Source organism: Callithrix jacchus, chromosome 11, assembly GCF_049354715.1.
Source record: "Callithrix jacchus isolate 240 chromosome 11, calJac240_pri, whole genome shotgun sequence".
Lineage (NCBI taxonomy): Eukaryota > Metazoa > Chordata > Mammalia > Primates > Cebidae > Callithrix > Callithrix jacchus.
Window position 1 is genome coordinate 119035708 of NC_133512.1, and position 21546 is coordinate 119057253.

General features: G+C 40.0%; 1 protein-coding gene across 1 annotated transcript in view; it reads right to left on the reverse strand.

The window, feature by feature from the left end:
* The window catches only part of SND1 (staphylococcal nuclease and tudor domain containing 1), a 443208-nt gene that overhangs the window by 158428 nt on the left and 263234 nt on the right, over positions 1–21546 (reverse strand). The window contains exon 15 of the mRNA XM_002752042.7: positions 1778–1919. Within this exon, the coding sequence (XP_002752088.2) occupies positions 1778–1919 (142 nt within the window). The remainder of the gene's footprint in view (positions 1–1777; positions 1920–21546) is intronic.

Below are 21546 nucleotides of genomic sequence, written 5' to 3' on the forward strand. Positions count from 1 at the left end.
GGCAGTGGTTCATGGCGACCCAAAACAATTGCAATAATAACATCCAAGATCACTGGTCACAGATCACCGTAACAGATGTACTACTACTAATAGTAAAGTTTGAAATACGAAAATTACCAAAATATGACAGCCACATGCTGCTGGAGAAATGGTACTGACATACTTGCTTAACACAGGGTTGCCGCAATCCTCCTATTTGTAAAAACAATGCAAACCTGTGAAGTGCAAGAAACCTGGATATGTCTGTGCCTCCAACCCTCTAGCAAAAGTTCACTGCCAAGAAACTTCATGGGTATAGAAATCTTAGTAAAAAGGCACAAATGACTGCATAAAAGGACTCTCTCACACACTGTCACAGTGCCCCCCAGTTTACGACAACTCACATTAGCAAAAATAAAAGCATAGCCTTCCAATAAGGTATGAATTTTCTGCATCTGTTCTTATGCATAGCTGCCCTGAGCTTGGAGTCACACTTCAATGAGTCCCTTCTCATTGCAGAACTGTGCACTGCAGAACTGTGCAGCGATCAAGTTCATAGGAGTATGCACAAGAGCTGCAACGAGAAGTGACAGCCAAGCAACAGCAGTGAGCTCCACAGTCATGTGTTCAGGGAGTGATTTATCTCACATAACTCAATCCATTTAGTTGAGGCCTGAGGGAGATCCTTATCTAGACGAGAAACTACCTGTGCCTTCTAGGAAAAGAAGGCCAAGGCGATCTGGCAGGAGACAGCAAGCATGGCTCCCGTTTCTTTCCCCACAGCAAATTCTATTCAAGACTTCAACCAACGTAAGAAGCATTGAGACAACAGGACAGTAACAAAAAAGGAAAGCTGGGGACCACGTGCATCTGGAGACCACGTGCATCTGGAGACCACGGCGGGATATGTCTTTTGCAAGTGAATGAATGTTTGTGTGCAGGGGTAGCTGGACGGGCATGGTGGGGGGTGGTGGAAATAAAATGACAGCTTTCCCTCAAAGACTGCAGTCTCTGTGAAACACCAATTGGAAATAAATAACTATTATTCGCCAGCAGCAAAGAAATGAAGCAGTTTGTTCCTTGAATGTATAAATGTAAATTGCTCAAAGAGCACAGTTTATACATAGGCTTCTGGCTTGTGAAATATTAAGCTACCAGAAAAGACAGGATAAGAGAGACCACATTAAGTCAGCAAAGAAAGGAGCATCGCTTGCCTCAGCACTTCAACCTTAGCACAACAAGAAATACTATCGATGTGGGAAGAGCGTGTGAAAGCAACGTCATAGCTGGGGTTTCAAAAAGTGCTGGGATCTTAATGGCATTTGAAAAGAATAAAAAAGAGACAAATGGCACTGCCTGGGTAAATGCAGGGGCATGGTGTCTTGGCTACTCTGAGGTCTCCCCGCAACTAAAATGGCAGGGGTGGGCTGTTTCAAGCAGGTAATGAATGCCAACTCTGAGAATTCCATTGCTGGTATTCCTAAGTCTGGAATTTCCTGTACTCTAGCTCTAAAAGGGCTGCGTGCTTTCAAGTTGCTCTACTACTCCTGCATCCTGCGCTTGGTAGAAACTAGGAGCAAAAAGAGGATGCAACACTGGGTGAACAGAAAGAGGGTGCAGTGCTGGATCTGCAGCAACAGGAGGATCCAATCTAGAAACTGTGTTTGCATATCCCAACCAGAGAGGAAAAGCAGGCTGGTGGGCTCTAGGGCCTGTCTAGAACACAGGGGAAAGGAGGGCATGTGGCCTCCAGGGGTGACTTCTGAGCTCAGAGTAACATGTAACACATAAGACTTACCTGCAAGCAAGAAGGTAATAAGGCAAGTTTCCTTTGGCAAATAGAGCTTGAGACGAGAACCACTGAAGACGTATTCCACCACAGCTTCAGAACGACCTGCCCGCTGAAGAAAAGGCAGGAACTGCTTTGCTTTTTGGGTATCCTGAAGGAGGAAAGAAAAAAAGAGTAACTAGAAGGCAATTAAATCCATCGTTTCTTTCTAGTCTAGGACAAAAAGATTGGCAGACCACAGGAAGCTAAGCAGGTAACCCTATTTATAGACATTTCTGAAATCAAGACACAGACATGATACCCATGAGGCCTCAACAGAAGAAATATAATTAATCAACAGTTTCCAGAACATTCTCATTGACTTAAATACTCAGTTAACAGGGTGCTTGGAAAATGAGACTTTCACACGAGACTTCTCTGGGGCAAGAAGAGCTCATCTTTCTTTAACATAAAATTGAGGTACTAACCTTCTATTTAACTGTTAATATTAATTTTTAAAAAACAATGCCTAGGATATGTCACATGGTCCCCATAACCCTATCCCAGGAAGCCAAAAGTAGTTTATCTTCAGTCTTAAATAGGTTATGTAAGATTCAGAGCTCACAGTTTCTTCACCTTGAGAAGAGCTCCAGGCACTAGTACAGCAACTCCTGCTCTCTGTGCATTTTGGGGATGAGATAATACCTGGGGCATATTGTTCCTACCCAGGGAAATGTGTAACAGCAGGATGTGGTCCATGGAGACAAATACCACTTCATGTCAGCATGAATAATTATAGAAACACTAAGAACACGTAAAACAGAACAGCATTTAAAAACTTTTTCTCAAGCATCCACACAAAGTCTGTGCATTCTATCCTCCAGAGTGCCAAATCATGGACATTCTGAATCACAGAACTGTCAGCCACATAAAAGCTAAGGGTCTTCAAATCCTTCCAGTCTCTCAAGCTAATTAAACAGATGATAGGGTAAGCGAGCATCAAAATATCACATTGCATATGCGGGGGGAACAGTCACTGGATGTTAGAATTTTAGGTGTTCAGCCCAGCCAGCAAAACTGAAAACCCCCTCTGAGGACACCAAGTTCTGCACACTTTCCTGACTTCTGTGACACAAGCAGTCTGCACCCATCCAAGCTCTTCCTTTTTGACTCTTCTAGCAACGGAGCTATTTTATTTAAATTAATGCATGTTAGGTAACGAAAATGTAACCAGCCATCAAATGTTTCAAGAGTTTTCAGAGCAGCCAAAGGGGATCCTCTCATTCAGAAGCAGTGAGGTGGGCTGCGATGAAAACAATATTTACAGTAATAAGATTCATCCTTCCCATCAAACACATTCTTAGAGAAAAAGAGAGACAGCGATCCATTCTCAGTGTCTCTAACAGCACAGTGGTAAAAGGAAAGGAACCCATGCGCTTTAGTGGGTTGAAGACTTCCCCACTGAACACACATGCAGCATGAAAAATGCCTGTCTGGCAGCTGGCTGAAGTCCAGAACAGTCAAGCAAGATAAATGCTCCATGGGAAAGAAAGCACTACTTGATTAAAATCCTTGTGCCATACTAGTCTAAATCTGGGATATTATTCACCAGCTGAACCAGAAAGTCAACAACAATTATCAAATTGATTATCGTAAATCATGAGGCAACCTAACATCTCAGAAGAGAAGGCCTTTTTCCTCAAGATCAGAGCAAACTATGTTTTTCAGAAATAGACTTCTGCTCATCACTACTCTCCTTTGGATGTAATTATGGAAAAAGTGCTTGTAAGAATAACAACAGCACACACACAGGCATGCCTTTCAAGTTTAAACTAACAAGGAGGTTGCAGCACACTCTCTTCCTTTTTTTCTAAACTCTTACCTAGTTTATAAAGAGAGAAACCTACTCAGACTGATAATAATCAAGGCGCCTCAAAGGGACTAAGGTGCTATCCATGTCATAAAAATCAATACATGTTCCTGCCTTCTCCCAAGTCTCAATGCACAACTCAACAGCTCTATCCCAGAAATGACACATGGGAAGAGAGCCAAAAAGATGACATGTCATTGATTATGGCTAAGATCAGAAGTGAAAGCCAACGATGACAATCAAAGGCATACAACAAAATTTAAAAGTCCATCAGAATCGGCCATGTTTATTTCTAAACCAAAATTACAAGGTAGGAAGAACATGGAGCTCCCCATATTCTTGAGGCAAGTATTCCAAAGGCTTGGATGAGGTGACACGCTTCTGGACCAGTCATTAAGAGGAAAGATGGACATTTCATTCAAGCTGACAGAATATTAAGTTCTTACAAAGTCAATTAAATGGATTGTAGGAACCCAAAGATGTTTGTGCTTTCAAATCTCAGTCACAGGCACACAATGGTGTCTGTCTTTCCTTGTCATCTCAGGCACTTTTTTGCTCAGCATGTTCCTTTCCAATACAAATATTCTTGAAATCATATTTGTTTCAGTGGCTCAAATGAAAACACTGGTTAGGAGGACTGGCAAGTTTCCTCAGGTGATGTAGCTATAAATCCTCCCTGGTAATTTAGTTATGAAAATTATTTATTTTAGGAATTCTGATTATACCATTGTAGAACTGACTGAATTCGGTTAAGTAATTTGTCTTCCAAAGAGAGTGCAAGTGGCAATGTGCTTCAGTCTTTTAGACATGTTTCCAGGGCTAAAAAGAGGTGGGGATACAGAGATGTTCTCTCTTAAAACAATAACAACAAACAAGAAAAAACAAACAAACAAAAAAACCCGCCAGGTGCCACGAATCACGCCTGTAATCCCAGCACTTTGGGAGGTGAAGGCGTGCGGATCATCTGTGGTCAGGAGTTCGAGACCAGCCTGGACAACATGGTGAAATCCAATCTCTACTAAAAATAGAAAAATTAGCCGGGCATAGTGGTGTGTGCCTATAATCCCAGCTACTTGAAGGAGGCTGAGGCAGGAGAATCACTTGAACCTGGGAGGTGAAGGTTGCAGTGAACTGAGATCTTGCCATTGCACTCCAGCCTGGGGAACAAGAGTAAAACTTCGTGTCAAAAAAACACAACAACAACAAAAAAAAACAAGACTACCACCAAACCATATATGTAAATAATGATTAGAGACCTTACATTTAGAGATACGACAATGGGACTTGTTACACAGAATGCTCATTTCAAGGTAATATCAAATATTTCTGCTTAGATATCTATATGCTAAGGCTTTCACTCTCAGTTTTCATTGCTGTGGCTTATTTACATAAGGTCTGGGATTCTATTTGCCAGTTTTCTGCCACTATGTTGGTTCATAACTTTGAGAATTCAAGTAAATAAATTAGCTATGGTTTTCTGTTATCGACACCAATATTCCCCTCCACTGGTGTAAATAATCAGGAAGCAACTAAATTTCTGACAAGAGAAATCATCTCTAGTTGTTGTTGCACTGGTAGTTTTCACATTACCTGTGCTCTACAACAAACTATACATAAGTATGTTCCTGTATTCTTAGAAAAGCTAATATAAGATTACATTAGCTACATTTAACCTGCTATTGTGGATGGCATCTCTTTAAGGAATGTTTCTGCCTCCTCAATGCACCTTGAAATTGAGAAAGTAATGATGCAACAAATGTGCCTGGGGTGACTTCATTTCAAAGGATGTTAATATCTATATCTCAAACTTAAAGGAATAGGGTTTTGAATGACCCTCCAGAATCGCAGGATGATCCTTAGAGAGAAGCAGAGAAGCAAAGGTTATAAAAACACCTTAATTATACACTCTCGCTCTGCCCTGACTTCTGGCTTGTCAGGCCAAATCTCTTCCAAATGCGGGTACATCTCTCTATGGCTATAAGACATCCCCTTCAGCAGTTAGATTGCAACTTATCTCTACAATGCACCTTGCTGTGTATACAAATACATGTTTAAAATAATTTAGTAGGATGAATTCCCAGGCTTGGCAGAGTGGGAGAGTTGGGTGGACAGGTGGGAAAGCAGAGGAAGCAGAATCCTTGTACAGCAGGTACAGGATAGAACTCTCTAAAAGACCACCACCCCAAACAGCCAGGTCACCTGCTTCCTACAGGAGCAGAACTACAGAAATCACAATTTCTGTGAATGCTAAAACAGGCTTTCAGGCTGTCAGAGTGCACTAGATGTTTGCAAAGTGATTCCTGTGATTTCTCCAATGAAAATCACCAAATAGCAGGCATAAAACTAGAAAGGGCTGGTGAGAGACAAACACCACAGCACACAAAACAGCACAGGGAAATGGGAATAGACTAAACCTATTAGTTAACAAGTAACCACTCAGGATTATCATGTGCAAGTCTCAAATGGGAACTGTTAACAATGGAGATCACTCTTTGATTAACATCATAGGAAAAAGAACTAAAAACAAATACATAAAGAACTTATTATGTTACTGTGGAAGTATATTCTACCAGCACTTGAGAAACAACTAGAAAGAAGTCCATCAACCTGGGTCTTCCTGGAGGCACAAGCATGTACTCAACTGCCGAACCCAGGATTTCTTCCTATGAAAGCTCTCTGTACTGCTTGGTCCCACCACGGCTGACCTGAGGGTAAAGGACTCCAGGGCACAATGCTGTTTGGGTCTAACCAATCTTAACTTTAAAGCAGCAAAATCCTTGTGAACAAGAGGACAGATACAGAAAAAAAAAAAAGAGTGTGGTGATCAGAACTAATTGCTAAGGATACTGAAACAAATGTGCTCTCTCATTTTAAGGTGTATTGTGATTATTCATTGCCATAGTTATCTATCTTTCTCAGGGTTGTGCAGACCAGGAGAATTACTTTTGCAGCTATGTGGAAGACAAATCACAACTACATCTCCTATCAGCCAGGCAAAACCATCACCTATGACTCCAAACTCTTCTTCCTTTCCACACCTTGGGCCCTAAGGCCCCAAGTGCCATTTTAATTCACAGAATAAGTTTATGATTCAATGAAGAGCCAATTGTACAGCATCATCATCTCTTGAAATACAAGGAACCCTGCAGCTGGAGGATACTCTGGGAATGCCTTTGAGCTCCTCTGTTACCACGAAGCACTGGAAATTGTAAACTGCTCTTCCCTGGCTGGTTATCTATGCTTTGTGGTGAGATGTGTACTAAAGAGACCAGGGAGGGCGTAACCTTCAGTGAGTTGTAAGTTTAACAGGAATGAAGTGAACATAGAAGAAAACACTGACAAAAACAACCAACCCCCAAACAAAAAAATTACATCAGAAAAAAAGGTGCTAAAGCTAGGCCATCAACAATCTTTCAATAATCGGGCAGGGTGGCACATGCCTGTAATCCCAGCGCTTTGAGAGGCTGAGGTGGGAGGATCACTTGAGGCCAGAAGTTCAAGACCAGTTTGGGCAATACAGAAAGACCCCATCTCTACAAAAAATTTAAAAATTAGCCAAGCACAATGATATGGGCCTGTAGCCCCAGCTGCTTGGGAGGCTAAGGCAAGAGGAATATTTCAGCCCAGGAGTTCGAGGCTGCAGTGAGTCATAATCATACCACAACACTCTAGCCCGGGTGACAGACTAAGACCTTGTCTCTTAAAAACTTAAAAATCATTAAGTGTTGTTTGTGCTTTATGATTCTCACACTGTTTACTTGGTTGGTATGGCACCTCAGTCAGGCCTGCAGCGTGCTGATACACAGGAGAAGCCACAGCCCAGGCTCTGAGCTCCACTTCTGGGAGCATGAATCAAGAGGACATTTGGACATCTGTGGGAGCATTAAGCTGGAATAAAGCCTTGAGCTTAGAATGTGGCATTCTAATCAATGATGCCCTCAACAGAGTATTACAGTTATTAAAAGAAAATATCCTGGCTAATCAAAGTTTCCAAAGGGGGCAGGAATGATATGCTTGCCTAACTGGAAGAAGGAAGCAGTAGGGCAAAGGTAGCTTCATTTCCAACATATGAAAGAAAACAATTCCAACACATAGAAGAAAACAATGACCCTCCAATCAAACTTGCAAGGAACTAAATCGTCTGTGAGTTTAAGGAGCCCTAAGAATATCAGACATCTACAAATATTTTTATTTGGTTGGTCCTACCTGTCATTTATTTTTTCCTTTCTGCAATGTACTATACTGAGAAATGAAACCAGAACTTGGCAAATGCTTAGGAAGAAAAGACACATCTCTGTGTTTAGAACAAAAATATGCAAAGCACCATTCAAATAATCACCACAGTCCATGAAAATAAAGTGAAATCATGTTAGAGGAACAGATTAGGGACCCGGAGAAAATGGCCTGGGCCGGGCACAGTAGCCTCAAGCCTGTAACCCCGTACTTTGGGAGGCTGAGGCAAAAACATTGTTTGAGCCTGGGAGTTCGAGACCAGCCTGGGCATCAAAGTGGGACCTTGCCTCACAAAACAATTAGCTGGGCATGGTGGTGCACACTTGCAGTCTCACCTACTCAGGAGGCTGATGTGGGAGGGTAGCTTGAGCCTGAGAGGTCAAGGAGTGGGCTGTGACAACGCACCATTGCACTCCAGCCCGGATGACAAAGACCTTGTCTCATCCTTTAGAAAAACAAAGCAAAGCAAAGATAATGGTCTGGACTGTATCATAATCACTAAAACTGGAAATAACCTAAATATCCCTCGACTGGGTATAAACTATAGCACACCACACAATGGAATACTACTTTACACTAAAAGTGACATGGGCAACAACATGTATGAATCTCAAATACACGAATGCACTTGTGTGACATTTTCACAACGGTTAAAGTATAGTTAAACAGAACAACATATATATGAGTGGTTGCCAGGGACTAGAGGTTGACTCTAAAAGGAATGGAGGAAATTTTGGGGATGATGAAACAGTTCTAGTCTCTTGACTGTGGTGATGGTTTCATAAATACATGTTTCTCAAAATGCACACTTGTCAAAACTCACAAAATTATATGCTAAAAATGAGAACATTTTACTGTATATAAATTATACCTTTAAGAATATATACCAACATGAAAACAACCTGCACAGGAAGAATATACAATATTTTAATTTTTAACTCAAGGAAACTTTTCCCCTAACTAATCTGTAAGTAGTTCAGCGAGAAAAATTCAAAATTAACTGCCCCATCATTACATTTTAAATCAACGACTTTGATCACTACCTTGAATACTATTTAGTGAACTGAAGTACTTTAAAAATTTAACAAGAAAATGTAGATGAGAAAGCAAAGGGTTAGAAAAGCACAGAAAAAAAGTCTTACTGGTTTCCCCAAATCAGCCTAAGAAAGTCTAAACTCTTGGGCAATGGTTAAAAGAAAGCATCAGATGGAGCATGAGGTCATCCTCCACTGGCCACACAGAGGACACATTTTGTTCAAATAAAGAAAAAAGTTCTACTAAGTACATATGCCTACTGACATTTCTACCTTGAAATAAAATCATGTGATATGGCTTAATGTGAATAAAGTAATACCCGATTCTCAATCAAATTAACCATATGAAATTATGCTGCGAGAACCATTCAATTTAACCTTTAGAAATGAAGTCATTGCCTTTTAGTGGTAAAAATCTGCATTTTATCATCAACAGGAAATACAATGCCCTTGGCTTATTCTACAGAACTCTTTTTTTTTTTTTTTGGCAAGATAAGTTAGGCATAAAAAGTGCAGATGATGGTGTATCTGTGCCTCAAGTAAAAAGAGCGGAAATAAGAATATACCTAGTTAGGCTAAAGTATCAAGCACATAAGCTTGCTATCTTCCTGTCTTCAATCCTTTTTCTTTAACTTGGATGAGAGGCAGCCGTCAAGGCAGTGCCAAAGGTGCCAGGTGATGTCCTTCTCAGGGCTGCCAACCCACAGAACTACCTAAAAGGTATGGCTCATAATTCTTGCTGAATAGAAAACTTTCCATGAATAAATCTGCCTTTTCTACTTCATCCCAAACTGTCCCTGTTCCTCATTTTTTCATACTCTAATTTCTCAACACACCGGTCTTATAATTTTTTATCTCAATACGCAGTGTTTATAATATCGTGACTTTGTAAATGACAGCCCTCCATTTAGAGAGCTTCCTCCTAAGAGCTCTTCCATCCTCCTGCGGACCTCTGCATGGCGGCTTGCTAGGCTTTCCTTTGGCCAAGACTCTGGCAATTCTTTTCACACCCTTTCCCAGATTGTTTCCTCGATCCATGTCTTTGCTTTATCAGTTTATTTCTCTTCATTTTTGTAAAAAAAAAAAAAAAAAAAAAAAAAAATATAAAAAAACCCCACAAACTCTTTTTATTTAATATACAGAAAATTCTTCACTCTCCGAGGTCAAATAAGTAAATAGAGAATTGACTTTGTAGTTTTATTTAGGAGAAAAACTATCCTACTCTTGAATATGTTGAATCAACACATAAACTTCTTCCGTTATTCATCAGTATAGTAATGTACTATATTTTTGATACGACTGAATGCTTTACCAATGATGTGAAGACAACTTAGTATGAAACTTAATTGTATCTACTCAAATATAGGAATAAGAGATAGTGGTTCAGAAATACCAATTTGTAAGAAGAAAATGTTTATAGGAGAGTTTAACACACTGGGAGGTATACCTTCCAATTATTTTCAGCTAAAATATTCTACAAAACCAGGTACTTTACTCAAACTGTAAACATCCAATTTATATCAAATACACCATTAAACTGTAATAGTTAAAAGAAGCATTTCTACTTTGAACTGATAAAGATAATCACAGAAAAAGGCCATTTAGACATTTAACAACTCTAGAGTTACTTTTTTTTTGAGATGGAGTTTCGTTCTTGTTACCCAGACTGGAGTACAATGGCGCGATCTTGGCTCACTGCAACCTCCGCCTCCTGGGTTCAAGCAATTCTCCTGCCTCAGCCTCCCAAGTAGCTGAGACTACAGGCACGTGCCACCATGCCCAGCTAATTTTTGTATTTTTAGTAGAGACGGGGTTTCACTATGTTGACCAGGATGGTCTCGATCTCTTGACCTCGTGATCCACCCGCCTTGGCCTCCCAACATACTGGGATTATAGGCGTGAGCCACCGTGCGTGGCCTAGAGTTACTTTTCTAAGAATTGAATGATAATGAATTTTTATAGGAATACTACAATAAACATCTTTTACATTTTCAGAATTGAGACATGGGACTGGGCTAAAAACATAGCTTATGCATGGTATGTGGCATTGAGAATATGGAATAAAGCAAATCAACCACCGTCTACAACTGTGCACATCAGTTACAAGGCTAGGATTAAAAAATAACAGGTTTAAAATACTAATTTTTTCATTAACAGTTTTAGATCGATTTTTATCACTTCCAAAGTCTCTACAGGCAAGAGGTAAGATCTTACTATAGAACCAGAAAATGGCTTGAGAGATAATTAAACTGTGCAGAGTAAAGAAGGGAAAACACATCTGATGAGCAGCAGTCTTCATTTCATGGACAAATCAAGAACTTGGGGCAAGGAAACTGATGTCACACTAAACTGTGCCCCACCCAAGGCAAGAATGCAACTTAAAAGAATAGAGGAAAAAAAAATGTCAGCAAGTAATCTGTAACATAAAAATCATCTTAAAATCAAAATAACTGTTATAAAGGCCAAATGGCTAAAATACTTTTAATATTTGGCTTTGAACATTCATTTTTGCCTGCAAGTGCAGGTTCAATAAACCTTAAGTGAAAGTTTTATTTTTATGTCTACTTATTAGTCTTTTAAAAGCCTTACATCTTTAAAGCATTAATAAAAATGGGTAATTACACAAGTCACAAGAGAAAGTTCTAGATTTTTTGACATGGAGAAAAATGGCAACAATTATGACAGAAATTTATTACTAATTAAAACAGAAGGTGGTCAGTGTTTTGAAGAACAACAACAAATGCATTCAATTAAAAACCCAATCATTTTACTCCATAGAGATTTATAGGATGATGTCATTAAAAATATATGCTATTCTTTGGCCTAGGTTTCTACTCTACGGACATGTTCTGAGAAAATAATTATAGACTATGATTTATCTAAAGGAACAAGTGTTTACGAGAGGAAAAAACAAAAGCAATCCCAATATCCAACAATAGGAGGCTGATTAAATCAATTCTAGTAGAACAATTTACAACATTCATTCCTCCAACAATATCTGCTAAGCACCTACTTGGTGCCAAACACCTATCTAGGACCTGACTATATAGTTAAGAATAACACAGTGAAGCTTCCCATTCTGAAAAGAGCTTACAATACTTAAAAGAAAAAGAAACCCACATTCTGGTGAATATAAGAGTTAGTAGTACAGATCATTTCTATTCTTTTCATTCACTTATATTTGATGCATTTAAAAACAGAAACTTTGACAAAAAATTCAATAAAGAGATATATGCCAGCTGGGCACAGTGGCTCATGCCTGTAATTCCAGCACTTTGTGAGGCAGAGGCAGGTGGATCATGAGATCAGGAGATAGAGACCATTCTGGCTAACAGAGTGAAATCCCACCTCTTCTAAAAATACACATAACACACACACAAAAAATTAGCCGGGAGTGGTGGCAGGTGCCTGTAATCCCAGCTACTCGAGAGACTGAGGCAGGAGAATTGCTTCAACCCAGGAGGCGGAGGTTGCAGTGAGCCCAGATCACGCCATTGCACTTCAGCCTGGGTGATAGAGACTGTCTCAAAAGAGAGGGGAGGAGAGGGGAGAAGAGATAAGATGAGATGAAAAATATGCATAAGGTTTTGTTTTTAAAAGAAAAAATTGGCTGGGCATGGTGGCTCATGCCTGTAATCGCGGCACTTGGGAGGTGAAGGCAGGCGGATCACTTGAGGTCAAGAGTTGGAGAGCAGCCTGGCCAACATGGTGAACCCCTGTCTCTGCTTAAAAAAAAAAATACAAAAATTAGCAAGGTATGGTGGCAGACACCTATAATCCCAACTTCTTAGGTGGCTGAGACACAAGAATCATTTGAACATGGGAGGCGGAGGTTGCAGTGAGCCGAGACTGCGCCACTGCACTCCAGCCTGGACTATAAAGTGAGACTCTGTATAAAAAAAAAGAAAAGAAAAAAAATCTATTAACATTCAAGGCTGATTTAGCTTTGCCTAGATAAACTTGTAAATTATTAAAGGTCAGATAACTAATGGTCCCTTTAGTTTGGAAGTGTAACCATTCAACATTCAGTACAGAGAATTAGTACTTATAAATAATTGTTCTACATATTTTGAAAGAAATAAATATTATTGATGCTATAATAAAATCTGTAAACTGATGTGGAAACAGCTTGACCTGAAGCTGCATGTAAAATTTGCTCCATGATTCCATCAAAAACAGATTTAAGCACAGTGTTTTATGGTACTAATGACAGCAAACTAAGTCTTTTTCTAAGGAGTAAGAGTTTAATGTGGCTGAGCAGTGGGTCATGCTTATGTTCCCAGCACTTTGGGAGGCCCAGGTGGGAGAATCACTTGAGCTCAGGAGTTCCATACCAGCTCTGGCAACATAGCAGACCCTATCAGCATAGGATAGAGATCCTAACTCAACAAAAAACAGTTTTTAATTAGCTGGCTGTGGTAGTGTGCCTGACGTCGCAGTTACCTGTTCAAAAAGAGTGTGGGAAATGGGTAGAAAATAAACAAACAAAAACCATACATTAAAAGGATGTGAGAATAAAAATTTGTTCCTAGTAAAGAGAGTAACTTGTAAAAAGCCCAACAGGCGCAGAGATAGATTTAACAAAGCATACCCATGCAGGCATAAAAATACGTGAAAACAACTTTAAACAATAGTGAAACTACTTTTACAGCATGATACCTTTAAAGTAGTTTGAAATGTAGTTAAGTGTTTTGGGTGTGTTTGGGAATTCTAATTCTTCTTAAGGAAAATATAGATAGAATTAATCTCACCCCACCCAGCGGCTTTACAATTTTGTTATGATGTAACCACATGTGGATATTGTATTGGGGTTGCAGAATTGAGACTCTAAGGATCTTGTCCATCAGTGGAAAATGATGTACCAGAGTACATGGGTGATGACAGAGAACTGAGACAGCTTGGTGACGATAACAGAAGTTAGTTTATTCAGTCAAGGATCTCACATCATTGTCATTTCTGTATCACTGCACACATTCTGATGGATGCTCTCAAGATTCCTCTCATTCAAAACTACATAGACTCCATCATTATGAACATTTATGGATTTCCTATTGTTAGGAAACTCCTAAAAACTAGAGAGATAAGACACAGTTAATGCTGATAACTCAGGTGGGAAGATAACTAGCTTTTGCTGTCCCCTGCTTTCCTTTATTCCACAAAAACTGCTCTATAGTTACCAGTAACTTATGTAACTGGATAGTTTTCAACTTGACCTTGAAGCTGGAGACTCAATTCTTGCCTTGTGAAGCTCTCTCTCTTCTGAATTTGTACATCACACTCACCTGATTTATCTCTCGCAGCTTCAGAGGCAACTTTTAAAAAGTCTGTTTGTTCAAAATCCCCTGTCCATATGTAATCTTGAAATAAAGGGCTTGACCTAGGGACTCCTCTCTCTTAATATTCTCTGGGCAATTTTGTACACTCACATCTAGGTGTCCTATAGTACTAAACTCATGCATGAAGCCGAGGCCACTAACAGCTCATTAGTGCCTCAATTTTAACATGTTCAGAAATTCTTAATTTTTTGCAAATCTACTCTGCCAGTATTTACGATATCAGAAAAGGAGCAGCACCATACCCAGATATTTGTGTCACACATTTGGATTGATCATGCATGGCACTTGATTTCACTTCCTTTCCTTGACTCCAATTTAATCAACCACTCAATTTTACCTATTCTTATACCAAAACAGATCTCACCATTTATCTTTCTGCCTCCACTGCCACAATCCTAGTTCCAGCCACTATTCAGCAGTCACTGGGTGTACTGCAATTCTCTCCTGATCATTGTTTCAAGTCTATCTCCACACAACAGCCAAAATGGAAAAAAAATTATATATAGCTAGCTAACTCTCTCTCTCTCTCTCTCTCTCTCAACACACTCATATGCCATTCTAATTATTCCACTCCCATTTCAATGGTTTCTCACTGTTCTTCAGATAAAATTCAAAATCCTTTTCAAGGACTACAATGTCCAAATTATTCAGTCAATTCATTCTTGTGTCTCCCATTACTATCCTCATATTGCAGCAATGCTGACTGGTCTTCCATTGTGAACACAAGCAAACTTCAACCTCAGGACCTTCGTATACAACATTTTATCCCTTGACCCTGAACGATCGATCTTCTGCTAACTCCTTCTTTGGGCCTCATTTGAAATCACTTTGAGGACTTTGTCAGACCTCTTAGAATAAGTTGTGGCCATCAGCATACACTCTCCCAGGACTCTGTACTTCCATTACAATTGTAATTATGTAACAAACTGTGTATTCCCTATAGACTGTAGCTGTCTTGTTTAATATATTCTCAACACTCAGCATTGTGCCTGGCATATGAAAACCTCTCCATAAATACTTATTGTTTGATCATTCATTCACTGATTCAACATGAGGAATGCGTTTAAAAAACAAGCCAGAGATGACATATGTTAAATGTCAAAAAAAGAGATAAAGAGGCAGTAAAAGAACTCAGGAGACGGAGCAGTAGGATTTGGGGCTTGAATTGGATGAAGAGTTTGCAATGTAAACACTACTGAGGATGATCATGACAGCTCTCATTTATAGTGGACTTTCTGTGTGCTAGGCAGAATGTTGAGCAATTTAATAATAATGAATACCAGGGTGGGTGCAGTGGCTCGTGTTTGAGCCTGAGTTCAAGATTGTCATGGGCAACATGGAAAAAACCCAATCTCTACAAAAAAATATAAAAAATAGCTGGATGTAATGGCACATGCCTGTAGTCCCAGCTACTTGGGAGGGTAACACAGGAGGATCACCTGAGTCTGGAAGGTTGCAGTGATCTAAGACTGCGCCACTGCACTCTAGCCTGGGCAATAGAGCTGAGATCCTGTTTCAAAAAAATATAATGAACACTGGCATGTGAACCACTTCTCTCTGTTGAGCTCTTATTATGTCAACAGTTTAAAACACTTACATGTATTAATTCATTCAATTGCACCACAATCTAATGAGGTAAGTGCCATTATCATACCCATTTCCCACAGGGGAAAACTGAGTCACAGAGAGAAAAAAATTACTTCCTCAAGGTGCCAAGGTAATAAGCAATGGAGGCACAACTGAACCCCAGCAATCTAGTATTACAGCCGTGCTAATAATCATGACTCCATACTGCCAGTATATTCTAGAAGACATGCACCATTTCTGTTGCCTTCTTTTACTAACCTGCCCACTTATAGTTACTAATCCTGTACCTTGGAGTATGGGACACTTTTTTCCCAAACAAAAGTTCATGCTGTTTGAGCTCATCACTTGGCAAATCGAATCTAAACTGGGCACTATAAAGAGATACAAAAAGATCCCCACCTTAGGAGTTTTGAAACTAGTAAGGAAAACCAATGCACACATATTAAACAATTTGAGAAGTTACCCATTTATCAACAGGTGCAACATCATGGCAATATGATTATGTAAATGGTGAAAAAGGGCATGATCAGAAGGCAGTGGGAATAAAAAGGGAGAAATCACCTGGAAGAAGAGACATATGCCAGGGAAGGAGGCATGGCCAGCAGCGGAAAAGAGACAGCATTGCAAAAAAACTAGAAATGCGATTCAACAAGAGCTAATTAACAAGGAAGTCAGAGTCAGTCGACTGAGGACCTTAAGAAGTGGAGGAGATGAATATGATATAAAGAAAATAAATGGGCTCTACTGTGGGCAAACTATCTGGGGATGTTGCAGTAATGCAAATCAATAGAACATAGGTCTTCCTCCAAATTAGAAATCTTGGTAATAGCTTACACTTTAAGGCCCCTTCCAAATTCGATATTGTATTAGGAATTCTATAATTTCTTCCTGAGAACACCATTTCCTGAACAACTGAGGCAGAAAACTACCAGGGCATTTCAAAGTAACCCTGAGTTTTCTCTCTGATTCCAAAATATCTGGATGTTAACACTGCAAGGAGTGTCCAAAATTCTGTACAACATATTCTATAGGGAATATGTAGTAAGCATGCTAAATAAAGACTTAAAATACAAGTAAGTAGAATGTCTATGTTAGTAAAATTACTTGCTTTGAGATGTTTACATAAGCAATAGCCACAGGACACAATGAGTTCAATCCAAGGCTAAGAAGTGTTATGACGGTAAAGTGGAGAGTGAATCTGGGCCTATGCAGAAATATTTCAAGTTTCATCACATCACTCAGCAGCCAAGGGACAGACCAGACAACCCAATCACACACCTTAACCTGGGAATCAGAAATTTTGTCAACTGCCTCCAAAATATACTTACATTGATCCCTGCCAAGCCTGTAATGGGTTCATTTAACCAATTTTGACCCATGAAATAGAATCACAGAGTGTGATCTACATGCACCTAGAGAATGGGAAAGAGAACAGCTGAAGAGCATGGACCAGAGGAACTCTTGTTTGAAAAAGATGCTACTTTATTTGGAAAAAATGTTCCTAACTCCCTCAATTTCCTTTCTCATGTCTTTGAACAAAGAAGAAGGCAAAAATCATTATAGCTCAGTATACTTCAATAAAAGCTAGGACCCTGTTGCTGAGGAGCTCATTTACATGCACTCCTATCTGTGAAGGCACAGTTAAACAAGGAGGCAGAAGGAAACCAGAAAAATTTATGGCAGAAAGCTTCCTGATAATAGAATCCACGACAGTGACATGCTACTGATTATATTGGGAGGAAGATGCTTTTGTTATATAAGAAGGAACAAATAGAGAAACCCTGCTTCCAACAGTACTCCACCTCTGGGCAACTCACCTGAGCAAACATTTACTCAGAGGTGTTGAATTGCAGAGCTAGGACACTGGCACCAAAGGACAAGAAACTGTGCCCTGCCTTCAAAGTCCAATCTGGCTCCCTACCACAAGGTTATCTGCTCTGGTGCCTGAATTTTCCAAGACAAGACTGTTAGAACAAAAAGCTAGACCAAGTAAGGCACACATTTGGAACCAGTAATGATGCAGATGAAAGAGACATACTCACTTTAGAATTTTTCTTTTTTTAGAACTTTCACAGCCAAATTATTGTTCATGTTTCTAGGTACACTGGAGGTAACAAAACTAAGATTTTCAAGGCACACAATTCTATAATCTTTTATTGCCCACTATATACATGATTTTGTATTTCTCTTGCTTCTGCAATTGTTTCTTCTGTTAAAAGATAATTTTCAGTAAGGCAAAAGCTTGATTCTTATTCAAATATAAAATATTTATTCAAATATAAAATATTTGAATTGGTCAAAAATTTTACTTTAACATCACTAATTAATGAGGGAACCAGAAAGGCTCAAGGGAGACTAAAGAACAGATACAGATAAGTTACTGGGAATGCTGAGGTGAATTTGCTAAAGATGCAGAAACAGAGTCAAACTAGGGAGTAAAAATGTAAAGTTTCAAATCATTTCTCTTACATGGTGGAAATCAATGGTATCTCTTCAGGACCACATTTCTGCATCTCTGTCTGCAAAGATGCAAAACAGCCCAGTTAAACAGAAGCTAAATAAAATAAGTGAGAAACCATGTCCTAAATTTGGTGCCCTCTAAAAACAACACAACTCAGTCAAAAAGTGGACTAAAATCTATGAGAGGAGGTACTGAAACACAACCACCACTAACTGTGGTACCCGCTGAAATGGAATTTTGAAAAAATTCCCATGGAAATCATAAATGTTTTCAAATTTATTTAGAGAGAGGGGTGGCCCTATAGTTTTAAGACCAGCCTGACCAACATGGTGAAACCCTATCTCTACTAAAAATAAAAAAATTAGCTGAAGGTGGTGGCGTGCCTGTAGTCCCAGCTCCTCAGGAGGCAGAAGCAGGAGAATCGCTTGAACTTGGGAGGCAGAGGTTACAGTGAGCTGAGATCATACCATTGCACTCCAGTCTGAGTGACAGAGTGAGACTCCATCTCAAAAAAAAAAAAAAAAAAAAAGAGAGAGAAAAGAGGCCGGGCATCATGGTGGCTCACTCCTGCAATCCCAATACTTTGGAAGGCTGAGGCGGGAGGATCACTTGAGCCCAGGAGTTTGCGACCAAGCCTGGACAACAAAGTGAGACCCCATCTCTATATTTTTTTTAATTAAAAATTAAAAAGAAAAGAGAAAAGAAAAAGAGTTTGATAGTTTGATTTTTTTTTTCCCCAAAGTCTAGGAGAAACTTTCAAGGTGGCTGCCATTTTAGCATCAGAGGTTGTATGCCACAGAACCGATGGCATGTTTCCGTGCAGCAAGATTCCAAGCCAATCACCTGCACATTGTAGTCTAAGTGGAGTTCAATAACCTTTGCTTGAAGAAAGAGAAAGAAAGAAATAGAGCAATATCTATGCCTAAATTAGTAACAACTTCAGCTACCAAATGCAACAGGGATGCAAGGAAGCAACCAGGATAACCCAACACTTCTACCAACCATCACTTCCAGGCAAGGGGCCGACCATATTTAGAGAGCACACACTGCTTAATCTGGACAGCAAGTTCCGCAGACGGTGAGCTGGCTCTTCCAGAGTTCCTTTGGGATTTTCCCAGGGTAGCAAAGAGCCCAGCAGTGGAGCCAGCAGTGACTATGTGAATGAAGCTCCAGTGCTAGGTAACCCCTCCAGGTCACAGAAAGCCACCTGGCAGAACCATAGGCCTTGATGTTGTGCCATCTGTACACTAACTTAGACTGCAATTGGCACGAGATATGTGAGAACCTGATGTAAGGCCAAGGGGGGTAAAAAAGGGAAGGGCTATTTAAAACAACAAAAACCAGAAACAGTCATAGAGCATTTGTGTATCAAATACCGGAGATTAGAAAAAACAGAAAGCTGAAAGGAACACTAGAATCACGAGAGTAAGAAAAATAAACTGGAACTAGGTAGGCCAGAAAACATTTAAGATAAACCGCAATTTAACACAGACTTACCTCGTAAAGCCTCTGGGTGATTTTGTTCCTTTTACCTTCTTCAGACTTACCAGGCAAACCACTGTTTTCTTTTTTTAATTATCTCTCTTTTTTGTTTTTCTTTTAAAGCCAGAGTCTAGCTCTGCTGCCGAGGCTGGAGTGCAGTGGGGCTCTCAGCCGACTGCAACCTCTGCCTTCCGGGTTGACGCAATCCTCTTGCCTCAGCCTCCCAAGTAGCTGGGATTACAGGTGCCTGACACCACGGCTGGCTAATTTTTTTGGTATTTTTTAGTAGAGATGGGGTTTTGCCATATTGGCCAGGCTGGTCTTGAACTCCTGACCTCAGGTGATCCACCCACCTTGGCATCCCAAAGTGCTGGGATTACAGGCATGAGCCACTGTGCTCAGCCTTTTTTTAAACTTCTCTTTAGCCAAAAAGAATATTAATTTTTTTCTTATGTTTCCATCAAGGCCTAAATATTCGTAAAGAGCTATGGAAAGGTAGCCGGGCGCGGTGGTTCATGCCTGTAATCCTAGCACTTTGGGAGGCCGACGCGGGTGTATCAGGAGGTCAAGAGATCGAGACCATCCTGGTCAACATAGTGAAACCCCGTCTCTACTAAAAATACAAAAAATTAGCTGGGCATGGTGGCGCGTGCCTGTAATCCCAGCTACTCAGGAGGCTGAGGCACGAGAATTGCCTGAACCCAGGAGGCGGAGGTTTCAGTGAGCTGAGATCGCGCCATTGCACTCCAGCCTGGGTAACAAGAACGAAACTCTGTCTCAAAAAAAAAAAAAAGAGCTAAGGAAAGGTAACACCTACAGAAATCTCAAAGAAAGGATAACAGTGCTATTTAACTTTAAGAGGGCAATGAAAACCAGAAACTGAAGGCAGTGGTCAGGTGGAAAGGCTGGAGAAAATCCAACCCTGACTGCCAATCTACCTCTTATCTATTTATTTAACCGTATCGATCTGTTTTAAAGGAATACTTCAATCCTTTATATTAGCAAGTTAGAATCCCACTGGTCAACTCTGTAAGTCTTCATTTCATGATTCACTTCGTCCCATGAATAACAGGGACCTAAATGTCTGACTTCCCTCCCTTGTGCCCTGCACCTTCCCCAAAGCTAGTCATTGGAGAACTCCAACCCATGGCTTAATTTTTTAGGCTCACGCCTATAATAGCAATACTTTGGAAGGCTAAAGTGGGAGGATCTCTTGGGGCCAGGAGTTTGGTATCCACCTAGGCAATGCAGCAAGATCCTGTGGGTTTGATGGCATGCACCTGAAGACCTAGTTACTCAGGAGTCTGAGTCAGGAGGATCAACTGAGCCCAGGCATGCAAGGCTGCAGTGAGCTATGATTGTGCCACTGTGCCCCTGTCCAGCCTTGGTGACAAAATAGATTGTGTCTCCTTAAAAAAAAAAAAAAAAAAAATTTATATATATATATATAATACACACACACACACATAAAATATACATGTATCAGTGTAATACTATGCATTTCCAATAAAATCGTTCATGGAGAAAGGCAGTTATAAAAAAAAGTACTATGTAACATGAGCAAGATACCAAGCCACAACATGATAAACGTCCAAAGGAGCACAGCAGCAGTTAAGAGAAAAAAGAACCACGGATGAAGTGAGTAAATACTGTAATAGTGAAATCAACAAACTAATTGTCAGGACCATATAACATGAAAAGGCAGAATATATTCAAAGAAAGACAACTCCCATTCTGAGACTTTCAGAAGTAAGACTGAAGAGGATGCTATCTTCCTGTACCATCAAACAAACATT